Source organism: Heptranchias perlo, chromosome 8 (genome assembly GCF_035084215.1).
Source record: "Heptranchias perlo isolate sHepPer1 chromosome 8, sHepPer1.hap1, whole genome shotgun sequence".
NCBI lineage: Eukaryota > Metazoa > Chordata > Chondrichthyes > Hexanchiformes > Hexanchidae > Heptranchias > Heptranchias perlo.
The window spans coordinates 11145152-11171268 of record NC_090332.1 but is presented as its reverse complement, the minus strand read 5'-3'; the positions used below and the strand labels follow the sequence as shown (position 1 = coordinate 11171268).

General features: G+C 41.5%; 1 protein-coding gene across 8 annotated transcripts in view; it reads left to right on the top strand.

Moving 5' to 3' along the window:
• sdccag8 (SHH signaling and ciliogenesis regulator sdccag8) overlaps window positions 1–26117 on the top strand; it is a 263176-nt gene that overhangs the window by 152000 nt on the left and 85059 nt on the right. For 5 of the 8 annotated variants that reach the window (XR_010963604.1, XM_067988650.1, XM_067988651.1 and 2 more), the window contains one exon: window positions 3079–3187. The exons of 2 other annotated variants lie outside the window; for them this stretch is intronic. Coding sequence is in view for 5 of the 6 variants with exons in the window: in XM_067988650.1 (XP_067844751.1) it covers window positions 3079–3187 (109 nt within the window). In the remaining variant the exon portion in view is untranslated. Of the gene's footprint in view, window positions 1–3078; window positions 3188–19527; window positions 19692–26117 lie in introns of those variants that run through there. One more of the 8 variants, XM_067988653.1, reaches the window with a different exon arrangement.

Below are 26117 nucleotides of genomic sequence, written 5' to 3'. Positions count from 1 at the left end.
AAATATAGGCATTTACAGCAACCACATTCATTAGCCTAGTGAATATCAACCACGTGGAGAGCAATCTAACACAGAGAAAATATGTGAGATACCATTTCTTTATGGCTGTAGAGATGATGGAAAAGCATTTGCTGCATGAGTGTATGGTTAGCAATTCTAAATGAGCTTAATGTAGAACCATTTAATAAGGGTAGGCAATAAATGCTCTCCAGGGCATCGGCATTATGCATTGGAATAAATAACCTCACTATTATGCAGAAATGAATTCTCATTTTACCTTTTATGTCGTTTTTATTCCGATGCAGTAAATACTGAATTTCAGGTATAATGTGCCCTTAATTGCAGTGTGCTATTTAGCTGTCACCCAAACACCAGGCTCGAATAAAACGCAACTCTATTTCAGTGCTGTGTGTTGTATTTTTCGCTAATGGGTAAAGCTGAAGGGTCGAAGAGATTTTCGATAATCTGATCCCAAGTGGATTCAGTCTGGCTCACCCCACATTCTGTTTGGCTTTTTTTTAAACAATTGCTAACAGTCACTGACAGAAACTAGCAGACTGTGAGAGGACACATTGATGCGATTGATGTGCACACTGGAACCAGAAGGTTGCCACTTTAAATAAGTAGTGTATTAGTGATGTATTGGTGCTTCTGGTTGAGATTGTGAGAGTTATGTTCCATCCTTATCTACAGTTTAAATTGTGACACGCAGCTTTGCAGAGATCAACAATCCAATTATTTATTTTTTGAAGATATAAATTTTGAACACACAAATTTTTGGTCTGGTTTTGTTGAGCATATTTTTTTTGCCTTTTGAGTTGGTACTGGAATTATACAGCTTTATTACAAAGTGAGTATTTAAACATATCTGAAACTCTGTGTGAATCTTTGCACTTAATTTGCAGTTCAAACATCCACACGCTATCAGTGTACTGAATTTATTCAGCAAAATGATCTTCATGTGGCCTTCATTCGAATATGTTTAGCCTATGGTGAACATTAATACTCTTTGTTTATACTGTTTTCCATCTATAGCAGTAAATTTCTGTTAGACTCTACTGGATTGTGAGGGGCTGGGTGGGGGGAAGCGACATAAAAGGTAAAATCAGCAGTGTCATGTATTTCCTTGTGCTGAATTCACTAATGGTCGTAATATACTTTTATGTATAGAGTCTGTAGCTAAGCAGTTATAAGCCAATCTAAGTAATGTAACCCATGCATGATACTGTATGGGGTAAGTCAGAGTTGTCCAAGCTTTTGTCTTCATGGACCACATAGGTGCATACCATTGAGCCTCGTGGCACACATATAGGCCTAGGATCAGGCAGACCGGTGTGCAAACTGGGCACAGGGAACGATCACTGCACCTCAACAGGTAGGCCTGAAGCACATCCGATATTGGGCCTCATTTAAATGACCGGCGAGCTGCAGACACCTGCTAGGCATTCCTCAGGTAGCTCGCCGGCGAAGAGGCTTAGAATTTCAGGCTGCTGCTTTGCCAGCAGCGGCCCTCAGGTAGGTCATTAAAGGGGAAGGGGATGCTAACAGGAGAGGGGTGACTGGGAATGAAGGGGCGATTAGGAGGGGGAGGCGATCAGGAAAGGGAGGGTGATCAGGAGGGGGGCGACCAGGAGAGGGTTGATTGGATAACCGGGTCAAGGTGGCGATCGGGAAGAGGGTCAGGGCAGGGAGCGGGAGTGACGCAAGCAGTGACAGGCAGCGGCCCACGGTTTTAATAGGAGATCGGGAGGAGCACTTGTGCTCCGATTGGCTCCACATTGAGGTACTTTTTACAAACTTACCTTTTTGGTGGCGGTCTGCAGCGGTCCCTTTAAGGACTGCCTGTTAGGCTGCATGTAGACCTGGTTTCCCTGAATGCAGCCATGCTGGCACCAGGGCAACTCAATTTTGCACAAAGGGGTTTCAAATAGGTGTTAGACCCTTTGCATATGCAAATAAGCGGCCTAATGCCTGTTTCAGGCACAGGCCCTGGAAGCCATTTTTTTGCCTTTACCAATAAGGCAGGCGGCGCACTTCCGGCTGGTAATGAGCGTGCACTTTCTACCTGCCATATTGGAGTCCTAGGCATCCATTTGGCGCCCGAGAAACAGACGTGGCACCATAAATCTATGCTTCCACTAACTTGCATATATGATAAGTTACTGATACTAATATCCATTAATGAGGCAATAATGCTAAAGAGAAAGGATATGATGGACCAACTAGCTTCCCACTGTGGTTCTATGATGTAAGATAATTCAAAACAAAATTATAGGCAGCTCTGCAGCTTGCACCAAATTCACAGTGAACTTTGAAAATATTATCACAAAATATTCAAATCATTTTTGTGTAAATGCTAATCTTCCTAGCTTATGCACATGATATGCACGTGTACATATGTTACAGGATAACAACCTATTAAAACAAGTTTGGTTGGTCACACAGATTTCAAACACTTGCAGCCATCCACTAACAAAGCTAAATTTCATACTTCCTCTCATGTTAAATACAGTGACCAGGTACAACTAGTGGTGGAAAGTTGGAATCCCAACTTGAATGCCAAGCTTGAATCTCAACTGGCATTCAGACCTGCTTAAACTTCTCAGATGGTTTTACCTGAATAATCTATCAGTTAGCTGGTCAGGATATAAAAATTTTAAATCAGGAAGCACTGCATATTAATGAGAATTCTTATTAAAACATGAATAGAATTACAGCATTGCAGCTAGATTAGCATTTTAGAAGCCAGATCATAATGCCAACACAAATCCATTAAAGTGAATGGGTTACCATTGGCATTATGATTGGAAAACATGGACCATTATGGCTCGGTGTCAAATTTTGTTTGTTAATACTCCTGTGAAGCGCCTTGGAACGTTTTACTATGTTAAAGGTGCTATATAAATGCAAGTTGTTGTAACAATTTTGTCTCACTTATTTTATTTCAAGTTGTCAAATCCTCAAGAGATAGAAGAATTGAGAAATGGGAAACCAGTTCAGAGGGAAAGGTCTTAATCACTAAGTCTAATCTCCACTTAATAGACCAATGTAATATAAGCTCTTTTGCTTTTATCCTAGTTAATGAACTGGAGGCACTACTTAGTTCCCAGAATACACTCATAAACAAATTGAAAGTAGAGTGTCGCACTTTAAGCCAAAAGCTGCAAAAGATCACAGAAAAAAACAGGTAGGAATTATTTCTGACTTTATCCCAAATCCTGAGTTTATAATTATTGCTATAAGAATAAGTAACTTCTAACTGTCTCAGTATTGTATTCATGGGATCTGATTATTCTGATCCCAATCAAAATTTAAGGGGCCTGGAAATTGTTTTCTGAGGCAGATGGGCTGTACATCCATATTTTGCTTGTATTAACAGTCTTGTTTGTAATATTGTCTTCTCTGATTTTCTGTGTCTACTGACTTGCAAGTAATATCCTACAATATACACACTATAAAAATTGCAGTCCCCCCTGAATTTTTCACTTGATGGCCAGAGATTCTGTCATTGTAAGATATTTGCACCGTAGCATAATGCTACTGAAAGGACCAAAAAAAAATTCCTCTTGTATTCGTCAACATTAGTGATGAATGTTTGCTGTTTTAAAAAAAAAGTAGGCAGAGTCATCTAGAAAGAGACGGAGGCTTGTTTATTCCAGGATTTAGACAACTTCCCCTCAAACCGTCAACATAACCCATAACTGAGAAGGAAACAAATAGTTAAGTCCAAGCAAGGCTTAGTTTATTATTTGTAATGAGCTCATGGCAGTGTTGGGATAGGAGCCCATATAGGCAGCAGCACTTTATAGGAAAATGCACGCTGTGGTATCATCTAGCTACTACCATGCCATGCAAAGGAAAACAAAGCGTCTACACCTTGTAAACCTCCCTGAAAGTAATTACAACAAGCAAATTATTTTGGTCACAAGCCCAACACGAGTAAGGCCAAATACAGGTTTTGGGTAGTTGCAAATGTTATGGCCTCTGCTGCTGCTCTGCAGTCACCAAGTAAGGGAAAAATAACTGCACCCATTGTTTTCCACTTTTTTAATAGCTTTTCCCCATATTCTCTTCTTTCCTCCCCTCTTCCCATGAAGGTGGCAACTCATGTTGGGGCGCAGTTCCGTAAGTGCCTGCCACCCTGTGGTACCTCACCCAAGTGGTGATTCTTAATGCATGAATCAAAGCCATGTATCAACTGGCTATTCATCTGTGGGGGCATCACAGCAGATGCAATCCCTTCCTCAGTTGATGTCTTCAGGCATAAGTTCCCTTAAATGGGGTGGGGGTGGGCGGTCATTGGATCATAATCATGAGCAGGAAAAGTGGCAGGAAATTCAGCTCCCTAGCCAAGGAACACTGAAAGCAATTAAGTACGCCATTGCTGCTTCAAGTGAGATCAGCTAACATCAACTCAGCAACGTGATGTAACCTAGGATCTGTATCATCTGTGTAGCTCAGTAGTGTTACATTACCCATTGAGCCATCTGAGGAGCCTCTTAATTATTAATAAATTTATCTAAGCATCAAAAGTGATATTTCACAGGCCTTGTAAAAAGCTTTTTCTTTCATCCCTTATTGAATGTTGATGATGATTGCTGAACTGTGTGGAAAATCCTGTCCAAATGTGGCCAGTAGTCTTTGATCAAAATTGACCTTTGCCTTTAAAAGCTTGAATCTGGCCTAATGAGCAAAATCATGAGATTATCTCAGCAATGTGATGATGTTGAGTGAAGTTATTAGATGTGCCTATCCTAGAAGGCTATTGAGGTCAGAAAGATAACTTCCTCAGTTTCCTTTTCTCTGGGGTTCTAGTACACCTATGGGGCCTGCCAAAGATGTTGTCAGAACGAGAATGCTAGTGGGAGACTTGATGCCTGGGAGACTGTAGCCAACTGAATCACAAAGAAAATTAAATGGAATGACAAGCTCTCTATTTGTAGACAGAGCTTCCCACGCTGGAGTAGATGGGAGCTAGGGGGGGAGCAGGTACAGGTCCAATCACAGTTGTCCATGTCGGAGTAAACATTATAAGAACCACCCATTTTCGAATCCTTAAAGATAGAAATGTAGGAATAGGTAGAAAATTGAAAGAGGGGAGAGATCGTGTTTTAGGCATTCCTACAAGCTTAGATAAGAGGGTGGGATTAATAGGAAAATTGAGGGAGCTAGCAACTGGTTAGGTGCAAGAGAAACAAATTGAAGTTTGTTAATACCTGGGATTCTTTTCTGGATAGAGGGTGATGGGTTTTGCCTCAATAGGACAGGCAGTAAGAGGCTTGTGAGTTGCAAAGCATTACTAATGAGAATTATTTAAATTGGATGAGAGAGGGAAGGTCCAGACGTTGCACAAGAACGCCAAGACTGTACAATTTCTTCGAGAGAATAAGGAGGCAAGGACCACAATTCAAGCAGGAGATCTTTAGGGTACAAGCTTAAAAAGGTGTATGAGAACTCAACAGCTAATAATAAAGGAAAATCAGGTGGAGTATAAGAATATAGAGTGGAAGCAAAAGTTATTAGAAATATTTAGAGTATGAAGAATGCCAATTAATATAAAGGGAAATAGTAAGGGATTTTATCAACATCAGAAGTAAGACAGTTAAAGGATATAGAATCATAGAAAATTTACGGCACAGAAGGAGGCCATTCGGCTCATCATGTCCGCGCCGGCTGAGAAACGAGCCACCTAGCCTAATCCCACTTTCCCGCATTTGGTCTGTAGCCCTGCAGGTCACGGCTCTTCAGGTGCACATCCAGGTATTTTTTAAATGAGTTGAGGATTTCTGCCTCCACCGCCCTCTTAGGCAGTGAGTTCCAGACCCCCACCACCACCCTCTGGGTGAAAAGTTTTTCCTCATTTCCGCTCTAATCCTTGTACTGATCACTTTAAATCTATGTCCCCTAGTTATTGACCCTTCCACTTTGGCTGATTAGAGATGATAAAGGAAATATTATGGAGCATGAAGAGATGCTAAATGAGTACTTTGCCTTGCTTTTCACAGTGAGTGGGCAAGAGAGGAGAAGGACTAATTAGATAGGATAATTATATAGAAGGAAGTAGTACTGAAAAAAATGGTGGAAGTCAAAGTGTAGAAAAGCACTGGGCCCTGATGGCATGGATCCTAGAATGTTGAGTGATCAGCGGGAAAATAGCAGAGACAGAACATAATCTTTCAAGTATCCTTGGATATGGCAGTTGTGAACTGGAGGGCTGTCAATGTAACATCTCTGTTCAAAAAGAGAGAAAGGGATTACCCAAATAACTTTAGACTATTTAATAGTGGGTAAGTTTCTGGAGGCCATAATATCGGATGAAATGAATACTCAGAAAGACAAGGTGAAGCTGGGGACCTGCATCATCTGTATAGCTCAGTAGTACAGTAGGCAATGCATTGACCCATTGAGCCATTAAAAAGATTAAGAAAAACGGGCCACTCTCAAAGGGAGAAGGGGGAGAATGGCTCTTTTTTCTTAATAAGAAAGTCAATAGAGAACTAGAAAGGGAAGGGACATAGCAGCAAATGCAAAAGAATGCACCAAAACATTTTTCCAGTATCATATACAGCAAGAGAGTAATCTGAGAGGAATTGAAAATCCTAAGGGACCCATATAGAGTTGAAAATGAGGATGAACAGAAGAGAATAAACATGCAAAATAACTAGTTCTTGGAGGATCTTTCTTTTAACTGTGGAGGACACTACTAATTTATTATCAAAAATCAAACATGGGTTGCTTGTGCTCCCGGACCTCAGAAAAGCAGAGATTCTAAATAAGCTAAAGGATCCAGAAAGCAATAATTCCCACACAGGTGAATTATACTCCAGGGCACTTACAGAGACAAGGGAGAAGATTTATGAAGCACTGATGGTCATTTTGCGAGGGTCCTTGAAAACTATGGAGGATTTGACAGACTGGAAACAGACAAATGTAAGTCCCATATTCAAGAAGGGTAACAGAGCCATGTCTGGAAACTACAAAACTGATGGCATCAATGGCAGAAACAAAATGGAACAGTACCTGTATGGAAATAACCTAATAAGTGACAGCCAATATGGTTCCATCATGAGTAGGTCTTGTCTGAACAATCTCATTGAATCCCAATTTGATTGGGGGGTGGTTGTGAGGAGGACATCAGTATTAAACAGGATACTTTTGACTTCAGAAAAGACTTCACCATGCTCCTTTACAAACTAAGTTCAGTCATATTGAGAGTAAGATATGGGTGTGAAATAGTAACTAGCTATAGCAAGGGAAGCTGTAGATAGTCTGGGAGAGCAAGATCGAAATGGGGAAGTATTTAAATGATGTGCCCCACAAATTGGTGCTGAGATCCACCTTGTTCCTAGTATATATGAGTGACCTAGATTTGCAGTCTCAGTGCAAAGTAGTTAAATTGCAAATGACACAAGTTCAGAGGAAGCAGCCAAAATCCTACAAAGAGCTTGATAAGGTCTGCAACTGGGCTGATCAGTGGTAGATGAAGTTCAATCCAGACAAATTGGAAGTAAAAATAGGAGGCACATGAAGTTTGTGGATGGGATAGGCTTTACCAAGGGATAAGTTGAAAGAGACCTAGGGTATTATTTTACTTGTAATGCACTGTGTCTAAACAGTATGAGGCACTAAAATGAACAGGATGCTGGGTTACATTGCCAAATCAATTGAGTTCAAGCCCCCAAAGCTCGTGATGAAGCTGCTCAGTGCTCTTAGGCTGCACCTGGAGTACTGCATATAGTTCTGACTAAAGCAACATACGTGGTTCATCCAGGCTTTAGAAGCAGTGCACAAAGAAGTAACAAGACTGATGCCTGGTATCAAAGGGATGAATTTTGAAAAACGATTATATAACTAGTGCTGTTCAGCCTCGAAGACTTATCGCAAAGGGTTGTTTATGAAGGTATGCAAGTTATTTAACAGAATAGAGAACGTAAACCAAGAACAATGCTTTCAGATACACAGATATATCCAGGTACACAGGTAGGACCTGAGGACATAGGACCAAGATTGTGAAAGGGTAGGTTTAGGACACACGACAGGAAGTGTTTCTTCAACTAGAGATCAACAGCTGGAAGCAGGTTGCCAGGAAGCGTAGTTGAGGGTAGAACACTGGACTCAATTAAGAAACGGCTAGATGCAGTAACCGTAAGATGATGTGATTGATACTCTGGAAAGATGAAATCAGGTAAGCTGAAGGGCCACCTTCATCCACATGTATTTTATGACAAGGTCAGGCCAATCATGATTTCAATCTCGTAGCTATTTCAGCAGCTCAGTCTCGGTCACAATTTCGAAACCTTATCAGAATATTTCATTAGGTCCTTCATCAAGAGCTCGTAGACATTATCGTCTTGTTATACACACAGTGAGAGTTAATGGGGCGGATGGAAGAGAAGGAGAAGTATGTAGGTAGCCCTTTAATACAGATTTTAAGACCCGAAGTGTTCACTTCAGAATTATTAGTCAATCAGTTGACAGGGGACTCTGCTCCATCCTCTTCCAACATTATTTCTGATTCCACTAATTCTTCAAAGACATTGAGAGGAACAGGGTAAGGAATGATCCCTGTAAGCCCCCCCCCCCCCCCCACCATGTGACTTTGACAGCCATAATTCTCATCTGGTCTCCTTCATAAAGAGACAATCATTTTACCTTCCCGACAGGCGAGAGCTTCTCTCCAAGAGTCTGGCACCGTGAAACATTCAGCCTCCAGCTGCTGGCTTGGCTGTTGAACAGGAATGGTTAAAAAGCCCAGGGCTTATGAAAAGAAGTGATAGAGATCATCATAGCTGCAAGGAAATCTACCACACAGTCTGTTTGTAACAGTAAGTGGAAAAGGTTTGCCATCTGGTGCCAAGATCATGGACAGGATCCCGTGCTGTGTAGGATCCTTGTGATTCTCGACTATTTGGGTATTCTGGTAGAATCTGGACTGAAGCCCAGTTTGATCAGAGTACATGCAGCAGCTTTCTGAGTGTCAGTATAAAGGAGCCAGGTGGGTTTTCATCCTATGCTGTCACAGTTTACAAAAGGAGTTTGGAAAGTCAGAACTGCACATAAGTCCTTCGCTCCCCAGTGTGAACCTGATTTTTTTTTTGATAATTGATTTGATTTTATCCCCCTTTTCCCTTTGTAGACTTTCACGTGCACCTTACACATTCCCTGGATGGGAGGACAGGATGAGTATTTGCTCCTAGATCTTCGCTAGCTCCCTTCTGTAGCCAGCCACCAGGAGATGTGCAAGTGTGACTCAAGGTGACAGGTCGGCCTATTTTCTTTTCTTCCCTGTGGCGAAGCACCTGTCTTCCACTCAGTGGTTTCCCACTGTGACCTCACTCAGGAACAGATCAGAAACTCACCCTGGAGGGAAGAACTGCTCTAATGTGTTTGCAGTTTTGCTACACATAGTAATTGCAGCAATTCTCGTCCCCCCGCTCCCCCCCCCCCACTTCCCTCACATGTGGGGAATCATTGGCATGGGTTCATCTCACACTGCTTTGCAGGGTAGAACATTGGAGCCCCAATCCACTGCACAGCTCCAAAAACCTGAAGCTCTTATAACCTCTATTTGGGCCCATGAAAAATGGACACTGAGTCTGTGAATGATGAATGTTAGTAGCTGATCTTCTTTATGTCCAGATAATTAAGGATGGTGAGCACTGTAACATTCTACATTCTTTCCTAGGGTTCCCTCTCTTTAAAAATAATCACTGCAACATTCCTTCTTTCTTGCCTTGCATTGGTCAGTGAAAGAGCATATGTTCAATTATTTTGATGTGTGAAAAAGCATGTTGTTTTTACCTGAATAGAACGAAATCTGTGAGAATACACAGTTGAGGGGGTGGTACAATAGGTTAGAATACCACCTGTTAAGCTCTAGTTTCAAGTCTAGCTCAGAGTGAATGGATAAAAGTCTTTTTTCTAATGACTTAGGATGATTAGTGAAATAAGTTTCAATGGTCTCAATTCAATTCATAGTGGGCATGAATCCATAGCATAAACTATCTATAATTTGCAACTAATTAGCAGTCTCTCTCAGACAGTCAACAAGGAGGTTGCAGTACAAACACTTTGTTTTCTCAGTACATTGTGGAGTTTTATTTGGAGCTGGTGTACTTGATCACCGCGTTTGTCCCTTCCGACACGGCGTGCTTGGCCTTCCCCGGGGCAGCAGCAGGCGCACGGCGGTCTGGATCTCCCGGGAGCTGATGGTGCGGCGCTTATTGTAATGGGCCAGGCGGGCATCCTCACTCTCAATGCGCTCGAAAATATCATTCACAAAGGAGTTCATGATACTCATGGCCTTTGAGGAGATGCCGGTGTCGGGGTGAACCTGCTTCATCACTTTGTGGATGTAGACGGAGTAACTCTCATTCCCCGACTTTCTCCGCTTCTTGCCGTTCTTTGCTGGCGCTTTATTCACAGTTTTCTTGGCACCCTTCTTCGGAGCTGCTTTCTTCCCCTCAGACATTTTCAAACTGTTTCAGACCCAGAAAAATGGAAAACAGTATAAGAGGTAGTTTTACCATTTTTGACTTGAGCTTTAGTTAACTTGAGAGTCGGCCATGCTGACACTGGCTTCAAGGTTTGGGAAAATTCTCCATTTTTTGGTAATGACACCCATAATCTGCAATCTATGTTGCTATTTCAATAGTCATCTAATCTCTTTTTTTACATTTTCCTTCTCTGTTGTATTATGTTTATTATTTTCTTTTAACTTCTCAGCGTGTTTTGTACTCTTTTGCGTTTGGTTCTTCACCTTTATTCCTCTTTTACCTTCCTACTTTTAATTCTATTTTTCTGATCTGTTCTTATCTTCATCATCATTTCTCTTTTTATATTGTAATATCTGTTTTTAAATGTGATTTGCCATCTTCATTTTTTCTTGTTTGTCCTTTGTTCTCTTTGTGCCTCTTTGCTTCATCTCCTCCATACTTTTACGTCATTCTCCTGATCTCACAAGTCTGACTACAATACAAAGGTACCCCACTTCTTCTTGTCCTCCCTCTCCATACGATGGCATCTGTTTTGCTTCCTACCACATCCCCTGCCTCTGATTCCTACTTTTCATATATGCTTGGCCGCTGTTCATTCTCTTCCCACATCAGCAGCTTTTCATCTGTACCATCCTACTCTTCTGTCATCAGACTTAGATCAGCTTCCTCTCTCATTGTGATGGAGAGTTTCGTTGAAGCTGTGGGAGGTGGAGCTTACTCAGACCCTCTCCAGTCACAGAAGGTGCTCCATAAACATATTGCCACACTGGGTGTACAGCACTTTCATTCACCTACAGGGGATTGAAATTCAGGCAACAACTTTGTTAAAATGGCTCACACAAGACTCTGAAACAGATGCATTAACTCGTGCACTAAAAATAGCCTATAGAGAAATTTAAATCTCAAGAAGTGTTGGTGAGCTGGACCTTCTAAAAACATCAATGGCACTCCGATTTGCTCTGAGAGACAGCAATCAATCCAAGGCCAGAGACAAAGGGAGCAGCTGGGCACAATCAAAAGGTCATGGATGTACGAAGGCAGTCTGCAAAGTGTTGCTAGTGCTTAGGTCAAAACTCTTTGTTTACACAAGGATCACAATTACAAGAGCTGCTGCAACTATATCATCGTGTTCTGTATCATTCCACTTTTGTATGATTATGCCTCTGTGAAACGCCTTGAGACGTTTTCCTATATTAAAGGTGCTATATATGTGCAAACTATAGTTGTTCTGTATCATTCTAAAATGCCTGTTCAGACTCTAATGACTGAAGATTTACACACCACTCCACTGCCTGTGGAACTTTCTTCCAGATAGCATCATTACCTAGAACCCTGCCAAAGACAAAATGCAGACCTAACTATCGCTTGCTGAACCCAGGATTAGACCATGCATTAGGCTGTGAGAAATCTGTGGTTTCGTTCTTGACACCGCGGTAGAAATTTCTCCAGATCCTTATGCAATAGGAACTCTGTAATAACTTTCAGGAACAACCAAAGCTATGTGAGACCTTTGTTCTTGTTACAGGACCCTGCAGCTACACTCTGTTGTTACACCAATTAATAAATAAATAAAGCAAGAATGAAGTTACATTCATATACCACTTTATTATGTCACGTTACAAGGAACTGCTTTGAATTTCAGTCATTATTATTATGTAGGTAAACACAGCTGCTGTTTTGCACATAACAATGCCCCCACAAAAAGCAATGAGAAGAATGACTATTTAATCTGTTTTTACTGCTGTTAGTTGAGGCAAGGAAGTTTTCTATGACACTGGGAGAACTCCCAGATCTTTGAATAATGATCTTCAACATCCACCTGATGACAGGAACCTCATTTACATCTCATCCACAAGATAGATATCGAAAAAAAAATAGCCTTACAGCCAGAGAACATGTGTAAAACTATCACTTGGAGAAGTGCAATGAATTTATTAAGCATCACTATTATTATTGACTAAATTTATCCTTCTCCAAGTATTTACAGTTTGGCAGCACAGTTTTGTTTTCATTTGATAGTTCTAAAATTACTTAGTTTAGATGAACCAGATGTTCCAACTTTTGCACTTCTCCTGCTGTGGTGCAGTGAATCATTGTTCTAAGAACAGATGATTTTTCTTTATTTGCAGTCCTGCACACGCCCTAGAGAAAACACAGTAATTCAACAAGACAAATGGACACTGTCCTGTTGAGATTTTTAGATGCTGTGGTCTTTGCTGCAAGTATACCTATCTCTGGACTAATCATTTTATTCTTGTTATCTGTGTCAGCAGTGGGTTTATACCATTTTTAAAATTTTGAATGTAGAGAATTACCAAAAAACTCTTTTGTCATTTAATTACCCCATTGTTGATAGAATACCCCTAATTATGCTTCAAAGAAATATATCTGTTACTTATATTCCTATAAAATGAAAAATAGTAGATAAATTTTTGTCCTCAACAAAGTGAGGAATGATGTGGAGATGCCGGTGATGGACTGGGGTTGACAATTGTAAACAATTTTACAACACCAAGTTATAGTCCAACAAATTTATTTTAAATTCCACAAGCTTTCGGAGGCTTCCTCCTTCGTCAGGTGAACGGTGTGGAAATGAAATTTTCGAATCCTTCGCATTTGAAAATCACAGAACAATGCCTGGTGATTACTGCCCGTTGCCAAGGCAATCACAGTGAGCAGACAGAAAGGTGTAACCTAAAAGGCCACCGAATACACAAACCCCCCCAAAAAAGAGAGAGAGAATACTCCAAGGCGGCCTTCGAGACACACGACAATGCAAAATCGTCGAGCAGAAATTGATAGCCAAGTTCCGCACCCGTGAGGACGGCCTCAACCGGGATCATGGGTTCATGTCACACTACACGTAACCCCACCAGCGAACAAATGTTATCTGTTTTTAATATAACGGGTCATTGACTGTCTTCCTTCTCTCTCTCTCTTTTTTTTTGGGGGGGGTTTGTGTATTCGGTGGCCTTTTAGGTGACACCTTTCTGTCTGCTCACTGTGATTGCCTTGGCAACGGGCAGTAATCACCAGGCATTGTTCTGTGATTTTCAAATGCGAAGGATTCGAAAATTTCATTTCCACACCGTTCACCTGACGAAGGAGGAAGCCTCCGAAAGCTTGTGGAATTTTAAATAAATTTGTTGGACTATAACTTGGTGTTGTAAAATTGTTTACAAAAGTGAGGAATGTTAGCGGTGGGGAATGCAACAGTTTTCCAATTTTTAGCAGCCAGCATCAATATCGAGTATAACCCAGCCAGATCCAGATGAAAGATCCCTCTGCGCTTCCCGAACAAAATAGACTTAACTCACCCCAAGATGAGCAACCTCCACTACACCAACAACAACTTGTATTTACATATTGTCTTTAATGTAATGAAAATCTCCTACAGCACTTCACAGGAGCGTTATCAGACAAAATTTGACACCGATCCACATAAAGAGATATTAGGACAGATGACCAAAAGCTTAGTCAAAGAGATAGGTTTTAGGGAGTGACTTAAAGGAGAAGAGAGAGGTAGAGAGGTTTAGGAAGGGAATTCCAGAGCTTAGGGCCCAGGCAGCTGAAGGCACGGCTGCCAATGGTGGAGTGATGAAAATTTGGTGATGTGCAAGAGGACAGAATTGGAGGAGGGCAGAGATCTCAGAGGGCTGCAGAAGATCACAAACTGTGTTGCATCTAGAGGGCTACAGAAATAGGATCGTGCAAGTTAGTGCAAGGTATCCAGGCCACTGTCACAATGAATTTATCCTACGATACTCAACCATTTCCCCCAATATTCGACCCTTCCACCAACTTGACAGATGGCTGCTAGGGGGGCAAGCGATATCCCCTACACACGTGACTCATGACACCCCTGTGCAAACCTCCACCGTGTCCTACATTTGCAGGAGGAAGAGCAACATCAGCAAACCTCATCGAATGAAGAAGATCAGGGAGAAGACGAGGAGGCAAAAGAATGAGGGCCACCTGAACGCCTTGCAGCAAGAGATGTGAGGGATGAGTTAATTGCTCAGTGATTCCGGTGACCTGCTCGTTCCCTGCACTGAAAAGCCCCTCTACATTAACAGTTGTTGTTATACCCCTCACCACTCCCTTAATTTTGTATTAAAAAAACAATGAAACCATTAAGCGAACTTCCATATCAGTGACATACTGACAATGCAGACTCAGAAGCTGCTATGAAATCACACTGCAGACCAAAGTACCAAAAGTGATAAAGGTGATGAATTTAATTCCCAACTCAACAACAACAACTTGCATTTATATAGCGCCTTTAACGTAGTAAAACATCCCAAGGCACTTCGAGACCGAGCCACATAAGGAGTTATTAGGACAGGTTGGTCAAAGAGGTAGGTTTTAAGGAACATCTTAAAGGAGGAGAGAGAGGTAGAGAGGTGAAGAGGTTTAGGGAAGGAATTCCAGAACTTAGGGCCTGAAAGTATGGCCGCCAATGGTGGAGCGATTAAAATCAGGGATGCGCAAGAGGCCAGAATTGGAGGGTTGTAGGGCTAGAGGAGGTTACAGAGATAGGGAGGGGTAGGCCATGGAGGGATTTGAAAACAAGGATGAGAATTTTAAAATCGAAGCGTTCCCGGTCCGGGAGTCAGTGTAGGTCAGCGAGCACAGAGGGTGATGGATGAATGGGACTTGGTGCAAGTTAGGATAGGGGCAGCAGAGTTTTGGATGAGCTCAAGTTTATGGAGGGTGGGAGGCCAGCCAGGAGAACGTTGGAATAGTCTAGTCTGGAGGTAATAAAGGCACAGATGAGGGTTTCAGCAGCAGATGATCTGAGGCAGGAGCGGAGACTGGCGATTTTACGAAGGTGGAAGCAGGTGGTCTTGGTGATGGAGCGGATATGTGGTCGGAAGTTCATCTCAGTCAAATAGGACGCCAAGGTTGCGAACAGTCTAGTTCAGCCTCAGACAGTGGCCAGGGAGAGCGATGGAGTCGGTGGCTAGGGAACGGGGTTTGCAGCGGGGACCAAAGACAGCGGCTTCGGTCTTCCTAATATTTAGGTGGAGGAAATTTTTGCTCATCCAGTACTGGACGTCAGACAAGCATTGTGACAAATCAGAGACAGTGGAGGGGTCGAGGGAGGTGGTTGTGAGGTAGAGCTGGGTGTTGTCAGCGCACGCATGGAATCTGACTTGTTTTCAGATTATGTCGCCAAGGGGCAGCATGTAGATAAGAAATAGGAGGGGGCCAAGGATAGATCCTTGGGGGACTCCAGAGGTAACAGTGCGGGAGTGGGAAGAGAAGCCATTGCAGGCGATTCTCTGGCTACGACTGAATAGATAAGAATGGAACCAGGCGAGTGCAGTCTCACCCAGCTGGATCAACAGAGGAGAAGCATTGGAGGAGGATGATGTGGTCAACCGTGTCAAAGGCTACAGACAGGTCGAGAAGGATGAGGAGGGATAGAATAATTGTCTTACATTCATTTCTTGTCCAAGTGTCTTTCTTATAAGAAAGTTTATCTACTCCTATGAGATCTTCCCCTAGTGGTCTCAGCAAAGCTGGTGGAAGACTTTTTTTATTCATTCATGGGATGTGGGCGTTGCTGGCGAGGCCAGCATTTGTTGCCCATCCCTAATTGCCCTTGAGAAGGTGGTGGTGAGCCGCCTTCTTGAACCGCTGCAGTCCATGTGGTGAAGGTTCTCCCACAGTGCTGTTAGGAAGGGAGTTCCAGGATTTTGCTGTTGTTGCTCATGTTGGGACCCTTGAGATGCTCATGGCTGATGACTCCTGAGTGCTTGGGCCTGAGGGGCCGACTGCAGACTGCTGCACCTCGGCTGCTGCCAGGCAGCCCAGCTGACTTGCTGGCACCATGTGGGTATTGGTTATGGGGATGGCGAACGAACAGACATAGCGACATCCTGAGCGAGGGCAACATGTACTGCTCCCATCACGCCACTGCTATTCCCGTGGAGCTGGAGCTCATCACTTCCAGTGATCTGTGGGAGAGCAGACAACAGGGGATGAGTGACTCTTTGAAAGCTCCTATCTATTCGATGTACTAATTTGTCCACAGTGTGCACATGTCTCTCCAATGTGGAGCCCAGAGCCTGCATGGTAGCCACTTGAGCTGCAAAGGCTGGTGACTCTGACTCTTATTGTGAGGGCCCAGCTGCAACGTCCCTGGAGGTGACCAAACTCTCCAAAGTAGACTGCAGAGTGCTGATGCCCTGGTAGATGACACCACACAGGCTGGAAGCAGACTCCTCCTTGCTTTCAACTATTGTGCTGAAACTCCTTGGCACGCCATCCAGTGTCTGGTGTAACTTCCATCTTCTATGACTAATGTATGATGTTTGCAGAACATTCTGCATCTTGCTGCTGAGATGCTCTATGGTATCTTGGTACTCGCCTGGAGCTGAGAAGATTCTTTCTTAACATCATAATGGCTATTCATGCATACTCCAGAATAATGCTTAAGGTTAATAATAACTCTCAAAAAACAAGTGCACTTCATAAAGACAATAGACAAGGATATTCTGTAACCCATCCTACCCTTTGCCTTAGTAATTGATGCATTAGTCACAGCAGCGTAAGTAAATGTGAGTATCTAAGTAACCTGCTCCTCCTCCACACACACACACCCACCCACACACATACCCACATATTAAAATACAATCCGTGTAGGGAATTGTTTTGCTGCACATGCTTATACAGCTTCCCTTTGAGCCCATGGTTTCTATGGATTTTGTAAGAAAGAAACAGCACTGGCTTCAGCCATGAGAGTGAAGAAACTTCAGTCCTCAATCCCAGTGCCTCCTACCTCCTCTTTGATGACATGAGAACAAGGCAGTCTTCTGTGCCTCTGAAATTCTTACCCAAAATGGCAACAGAATTCTATATAACCTAAGAGCCCTATGTTAAATCTGACCGAGAGTGACAATTCCTTAATTGGAATTGAGACGTGACCTTTTATGTTGATGGGGTAAGGATCTTAGTCTTTTCAGCTGTTCTGAGGGACTGCTTGCACATTGGTTGAGTGGAGAATATTGCTGTCTGTTAGCAGGTGGCAGGGCACAAAGCCCCTTGCCACATTAAATAGCATTTTACCAGGATAGTAGCCAATTCATGGCAAAATCTGAGCAACATAGGACGTCTGCAATTCAGCCATGTGGAATAACCTTTGCACCTCACTAGACAGCTTTGACCTTGTTGCTGAGGCAGGCATCTAATTTAGCAACCTGTTCTAACTTCAGTTCTGAATACACACCATATTGTTCTTCCTACAAACTAAGTTCCTACAGTGCCATATATCTATAGCATGGATTAGCTGTAAATGAAGAATATAACAAGTTAGAAAAAAGGTAGTTTCATTGCTCTCAAGTATTTCAGCCATCATTCATCACATGTTTACATACTCCAAATGCCATAGTTTCCACCCTCTTGGACTGATGTACGTTTGTCTCCTACTGGCTAGTAGGTTGGTGGCATAACAACTAGTTTCCACTGGGTACTTCGCCCAAAAGTTTTCTTTACCTACCTGGGTATATAGAGGTTCAAAGAATAATTGCATTCAGGGCAGACCAATTTTGCAAAGAGATCCTCAAACAGGCCTTAGGCCCTTTATTTGTATATGCAAAGAGCCTAACCGCCTGTTTCAGGTGTGGTAGACTTCTTTTTCTGCCTTTACCGACATGGCGGCAGCACACTTCCAGCATGGAATGTGCACATGCACACCGTGTGTCACATTGAACGCGCTGTCGCCTGTTTTACGCTTGTAAAATGGGCACAACGTCAGTCAATTTCTCGGCCAAAGTGTCAAAAGTGTAGGTCGGTCAGTAAAGGAAGTATGAGATTTACAGATGGCCCGTGATTGGATTGTTGAAAAGAGACTGTAATCCTGTAAACGTTCTGTTCTGTCTGAACTGTTAATTTACCAGAAAGAAAACCATAGACTTGTTGCTCCTTCAGAACTAATGAAACAGTTATAAAGTCTGTGTGCACTTTTTAAGTATTGATAAATTTACAGAAAATAGTTTGAAGCCAGGAGGTCCACATCCGGCCTGGGCTTGCTCCAGACAGTGGGATGAGTTGTTGATTTTCAAAGCTTAAGACTGTGCTAAAGGAGGTAAATTCCAACGTGGAGTGGGGGGTGGGGGGGTGGAGAGGAATAAATAAATGGACATAACTGTAGCATACTTTCGAACTATGAAGTCTAGTCTCTGTTGCCAAACATAATCCACTACAACGTGTTCTGAATTTTGTGCTGCTTTGATCCATATTGTTGTACTGCACCTGGGAGATATTATTGCATTTTTGTATTCAGTTCATTCTGGTAATAACCCTTAGTAGTATGGTCACTATGCAGTATTGAAGTTGGCAACTTAATAATTTTAAACCGAACAGCAAAAGCCTGGTTTTCCAATGCTGGATTTAATAAAATGCTCTGTATTTAGCTAAGGGTTCACACCACCTGGTGGCTGTCTGTTTATGTGTAGTTTCTTTGACTGTTGTTTTTCAATTGAGAAATCAAGGTGAAGGACCAAAATTCATGATGTAGGACACCACCAAATTTGAAAGAGCAAAAGAGGAGAGGTAAATTAGAAAGTAGTGATTAGGTGATGTAAAGCCTGAAGAGTGTAGGGGGAAGGAAAGAATGAAGGAGGTAATGAATTCAACAGCTTTGAGTTCCTGTGAAAGAATGAGTTGGAGTAGGAGTCTGTGCCATGACAGCATTGCCAAAACTTGTAATGTTTAAAGGGAGTCCTGTCTCAATGTTCAAGCAGGTATCTTAAGGTTCCACTACTCTTGCCTGTATGCTGCATCTCGAGTCCTTTCAGAATCACAAATGTTGCCAACACTGGATGAGTCTTGATTTCAACAGATTGGCAATTTAAGGAAGAGGAAGATTGTGGCAGATGGTGAATCTGCAGCTTAAGAGGAACCAGAGAGGAAATTTCAGAAGAGTACTCAGAATACTAATATTAATGAAATAAAGAAATGGTTGTGATGGGGTGAAGGAGGAATTGCCTGTTAGACTACTAGCTTTTTCTTGTATTCTATCCAGGAATTTAAGAGAGGGATTAAAAGAACCTCCCTAGATGTCTTGGGCTTTGGCTACACAGAGGATTAAGAGTTGATGAGGGAAAAAGAAGTGTTTGGCATGAAAGAGGAAATAAAACTTCTTGGAGGAAACTTCAGCAAAGATATGGGAGACCCATTTGAGGTATCAGGAGGTCGTGAGACCATGAAGAAAGACTAAGATTGGAGACATCATACTATTGTTGAGTGGTAACAATTGTTGGATTTGCAAAAGATGAAAAAACTCATTATACAGTGGTGCCTCTGCTGATAATGCTTGTGTGTGATCTTGGCCCTGATGAAAGCTGCAGTTGAACATGAAGAGTGACCAGTGGAGAAAAACCAACCCCCATGGAACCGATGCCTTCAAGAGTGGAGGAATTGGGGAAAAATTGGTTGAAAAACACATGCCTAGCTTGTTTGTCATTTTGTATTATGATGTTGGAGCCAGTTGTTAAATTCCATTGATGCCATTTATTTGAAGATCATGGAACTTAAATATTAATCTTATAAGGGTGTATGCAAAAAGAGATAACTAAACTACTGGTTGATGTTTATATGCTGATTTGGCTGGTGTCAATTATAAATCTAGCTAGTTCATCCTTTTGTATTGTGCTGTTACAAGCAGATTTGAAATTCCATGCATGCATGTGTTGCAAGTGCAAAATTTCATGCATATCTGTGCTGCAGGTATGAAATTCCATGCATACATCTGCTGCAAGTGTGAAATTTCATGCATAACTGTGCTGCAGGTGTAAAATTCTATGCATACCTGAGCTGCAGAGGTGAAATTCTATGCACACCTATGCTCCATAATAAGATGAAACAGGAAATTCCCAGCCTGATCACCTAAAAGGTTACGACTAATCCTTGGCAATCCTGCACAAAGTCAATGAACATTTTTTTTTTAAAAAGAGGTAGCATTTGAAATTCTAATAAGTATAACATAATGTATGAAGTTGAAAACCAAATCAAACTCTACCTGAAATGACACGTTAAGTCAATTACATGGCTTGCTGCAAAAGAGAAGCATTCAATTGTTGCTTACCTTCCCCAGAATCACAGCATGGTAGGGGAGCTCGGCCACATCACTCACAGGAAATGATGGATTTTGATAATGGAATTTTGTCAGTTATTCACAGTTTGAGAATTATCTCCATCTCTAAACTAGTGGTTAATTGTTTATATACCTTTGGTTTGACTGCTATTAATAATCTAGGCTGATACTTCAATGCAGTACTGAGGTCATGCAGTTCTGCCGAAGGAGTGGTCTTTCAGATGTGATGTCAAGCCACTCAGTTGGGCATCAAAGTTCCCACGGCACTTTTTGAGAAGGAATAGGGGAGTTTTCCCAATGTCCTGGCCAAGATTTATCCCTCAACCAATACCATTAAAACAGATTATATGGTCATTTATCTCACTGCTGTTTGTGTGACCTTGCTGCGCATAAATTATCTGCTGTATTTGCCTACAATACAGCCACGACTCAAAAGTACTTCAAGTACTAAAAGTACTTAGTTGGCTGTGAAGTGATTTGGGATGTCCTGAGGACATGAAATGTGCTATATATATATATATATATATGTATACACACAATCTTCTTTCCTTCTTTCTTTCCTTTTCTTCTTTCTTTCTTTCTTTCAAACCTCATCTCTGTCCAGTTTTGCACTGGGTAAAAAGTGGCAGTACTACTGTGCCATAATGTCAGATGATCTGTAGCTTTGCTTTACAGCTTTCTTGGGAAATTTTAGTTATTAAAATAAATACTTTGTATGTGTTGTTGTAAATAAAACAAAATATTGCAATATGTAAATTGTATGGAAACAATTTTGATCCAAATTGGAAATGCATGCTGAATTTTTGTGTTTGAAAATTTGATATGCTTTTATTCCTTTTTGAAATACTCCACTTGCTTTCTTCTCCTTTTGTCTAATTCCAAATCATTTGGCACTTTTCCTTTTCTCTAATAGACTGCTTAATATTTGCAGGGGAAGCTTGCCTTTATAGTTACACCTGCGTGACACTAAAAAAAAATCCAAGTGGGAGGTATTAACCAAATTGCCTGGTTAGTAGCAAAATGTTATTGTATTCTGCTATAAAAGAAGTGTATGGGAACTGAGTATTTGGGTAGTAGCATGTTTTTTGTTAACCCAGAGTGCATCCAGAAAACAGCCTGACAATGGAATCTACCCAGAAAAAAAGGCACATAATGATCTGTTTGGATTTGGGGTTTTTTCCTTTTCAACCACTATTGTTTGATGTTTCTAGGAAAGTAAATTTCTCACTCATTAGTAAATTGAAACATTTTTGCAAGTAGAGTTTAATATGAGGATGTGTTTTGGACAGTTCTCTTGGAGTTGGTATCCTCTTTAAATGTTGTAGCCAGATATGGTTACTCTGTAGCCGAGACATCTGTTAACTAAATAGCAGCGGGAGTCAATCCTGAGTTAAATAATTCTGAATTGATTACAGGACGGTTTTTCTTAATGTTATTGCCCATACAACAGTTGTGCAGATGTCTGCACATGTGGCATTGCAAATGATATGTAGCCTATTGCACACAAGCTTACCATAATTTGTTTCATCATGAGTGTTGCCAGCTGTCTTTAGGACATGAAAGAAATAGATTTTTTTTCACGCAGATGAATTAATTTTGTTACACTTCGACCATATCATATTGACAGAACCACAATATTTGCAATCTTGACTTCACAGTAATAGCGTAGCTATTTTTGGCAGCAGCATTTTTCTTAAATCTAACCCATTTAACTATTTCCTTAAACCCATCTCCCCTGCACCCTTCACCCTCATCTCCAACAAGCGCAAGGAACTCGTGAACTTCTTTGTCACTAAGATTGAGATCATTCAGCTCCCTCTGCTGCATTCCCCCCGCCTTCCCTCTTCCCACCAAGCCAAACCTCCCATAAGGTTGTCCCTGCCTTAGCCCTGAACAAGCATCTTTCTCTGTTTTTTCTTCTGTCTCCCCTCTACGAGCTCATCTTGTCAATGAGAACCATCGTCTCTCTTGATCCTATTCCCACTAAACTGCTGACCACTCAACTTTCCACCTCGCCACCGCCTCACTCAACCACTCCACTGCCTCTATGTTGTCAGCCTGATATCCACTCCTGGATGAGCCCCAATTTCCTCCAATTAAACGTCGGGAAGACCAAAGCCATTGTCTTCGATCCCACAACAAACTCCATTCCCTTGCTCTCCTTGCCATCGACTTAATCTGCCTCCCTGGCCACTGTCTGAGTCTGAACCAGGTTGATCACAACATCAGTGTCCTATTTCACCCCAAGCTGAGCTTCCGATCCCATATCCTCTCCAATCACAAAGATCACCTACTTCCATCTCCATAACACTTCTAATTGTAAATGGAATGGATTAAGTGTTGTGAGAGTCAGTGATCACGCAATTTTTGAGCAACAGCTGTCACAAAACATTTTGGATCCTAATTTTTGGCAGTCTACAGCAGTTAAAATTATTGTTCTTATTGGGATGTCTTACAGATGCTGGCCTTTAGGGCTTTGAACAGAAGCATTGCGTGCTGGTTTCTGCTTCACTTTCCTCAGAAGAGCCCTGTAGTACTCATATGTTCATAAAGTTTAAGGAATCAATCTTTATGATACTGCAGTTATCACAGTTTAACACATTAACAAGCAGGAAATGAGTCTCATGACCCCCATAAGAAACAAACCAATTGGGAATCTGGGTGTGTTAGCTGATGAAGAGTACAAAGATAATCTTCAAGTCAACTCCTATTTGACACGATTGCTTCACTGGAGAACCATAGAAGTTTATAGCACAGAGGGGGAGACCATTTAACCAATCCTGTCTGTGTTGACTATTTGCTAGAGCAAACTGAAACCACTCTCATTGCCCTACTCTTTCCCCATAGCCTTTGACTTTCCTCTGCTTCAAATGTTTATCCAACTTTCCCTTAACAGATGCTATGGTCCCTGACTCAACTATTCCATGTGACAAAGCAATGCATGCTCTATATAAAGTCTATTATGTATCACCTTGTCATATGTTGTATGCAAATCTATACGTACGACATCCATCACATTCCTTTTATCTATGCATTCCAATTTCCTTATAAAATTCAATTAAATTAGTTAAGTATGGCTTGCTTTCTACAAATCCATGCTGACTATTCTTGATTAGCCCATGATTTTCTTAGTGTTTATTGCTATGCCCCTCAAAATGGGCATCCTTCTGTTGCACTGAGGCGAAACTGAGGCAGAAGGGCCAAGAATGCCCCTTTCCACCTCATTTCCATGTCTGGCCTTACGTGCCTTGTGCCTGTTGTAGGTGCAGGCCCGGGTCTGCCTCTCTGGAGGTGCTGGAAATCCTGCGCAATGTACTGTGGACGGAGACATGTCATAATGGGTCCCCACCCCTTTTCCTCTCCATAGCACCTGGGAAACGAATGTTCCTAAGGCACCATAGAGAAGAATATCAAGGCCTAGAAATCTACCCAAAGCCTAAGTGAGACTAATTGGCCTATAATTTCCTAGCTAATCCTTTTCACATTTCTTGAGCAGGAGTGCTACTTTTGCCAATATTCACTCTTTTGGCACAATTATTGTTTGGAAATTTTTATTAGTAATGCTGATATCTCTTCTTCAGAGTCCTTCCGTATTCCCAGATGCATATTGTCTAGGCCTGATGACCGTTCTATTTTTAGTCCCATTAACTTTCCAAATCCATTGTCCTTTTGAATACTTATCCTCAGTTGAGATTCTTCCACATTCTCCTCAGGTACTCTTAGAGTCCTACTTTCATCTTTTAGTAGTAAAACTAATGCAAAATACTTATTTAGCAAGTCCACCATTCTCTCAAACTCAAGTACAAAATGGTATCCTTCATCTTGAAGTGGTCCCACCCTTCTTTAATTGATGTTTTTGCAATAGACTCCTAAACTTATGTCCGGCATCTTATAAGTAAAAAAGCAGTTAGGGAGAAGTTAGAACTCTTAAAGAATAAAAATGTTAGAGTCATTGAAGATGAAAAGAATATAGTAGAATTACTTAATGGCCATTTTCTAGAAGCATTCACTAAGAAAATACTGACTTCCTATCCAATTATTTTAGAATATCTAAGAGGATTCTGAAATCTTTGAAGAGGAGCTATTTGATAGATTAAAGGGATTGAAGACTATCAAATTCCTTAGGCCTGGTGGCATATATCCTAAGATGCAGAGGAAGAATTGGGGGGAAATCTGTGGGACACGGTTTATAGTCATGAAAAAGTCATTATGCACAACTCTTTAGGATTGGAAGCAAACAAATGTCTTCCATTTTAAAAGGGGCCTAACCTGATCCAGGGAAACCATAGTACAGTCCCACCCACTTATCTCGAACAAGTTTATGTCGATATCTGCTTATTTTGACAAAAAAAAGAAGTCTTTGCATATAATACCAAATACTTTACTGTTTATGTCGACGTTGACATAAATTCTGGCATGCTTAATTTTACAAATTTTTAAAGTCCCTAACAGTATTAAAGGCCGTTTATTACCACTTATGTCGACAGGCTCTTATCTTCATGTTGCAATGAGGGTAAATCTGCTGAAACAAGGAGGTGGAGAAACACGAAGAGCATCATTACACATGCGTTATTGTCGCTTTGTCTTTTGGGATTGTAGTCTTTTTGCCTTTGGTCGTCCTTTGAGAAAAGGTGGATGATGCCATCTGCCTACAACTCCCAGAATTCTATGGGGTCCCGGCTACATTTTAGGATCAGCTGACTAACTCGACCCAGTTGGCGAGTAGCAGTTTCGGGCAAACGTAACCATTTCTTGTAAATTTTATTTCGACGTTGGTTTGAGAAGCTGCAAAAAGTTGCCAAATCGATCAAGCAGATTCCAGGATAGAGTGAGGTGGTGAAAGTGAGATGTCAGTCATGAATCCCGAGTAGTGAGTGCCTTTTTTCTCAAGATCCACGTTTGTGGCAAGAAAGCAAAGCTCCGAGTGACTGACTATCTGGGCCCAGAAGTTCATGGAAGAAAACAGATAAGAAGAGGCGGGCAGGACAGAAACAGAAATCTGCCGACATGTCTCTCATATGTCGATAAACCGCTTATGTCAACAAAACAGAATGATCCTCAACTTGTTGACATAAGTAGGATTGTACCAACATCAATAACCTGCTTTAAAAAAATGTAAACCATTCTAAGGAGTATACTGGAGGAGTAGTTATGTAGCAATAGCTTAATGAGAAACAGCCAGTGTGCATTTAGAAAGGGAAGAAGCTGTTTGAAATACCTTGACTTCTTTGAAGCTGTTATAAACTCCTTATGATGTAGTTTATTTGAACTTTCGGAAAGCCATTGACATGGTTCCATTTGAAAGATTTATAAAAGAAAAATCCTGTGAATCTGAGATAGTATACAGGACTGAGTAAAAACGTTTGATATAAAATAGGAAACAGAGAGTACTCATGAAAGGTATCGTGTTAGACTGGGGGAAGGTATTGAGTGGAGAGTGGCAGGAGTCAGTACTCAGATCTCTGCTGTTTTCTATCTGCATAAATGACCAGGATGCAGAAATCACTTGTAAGATTGTG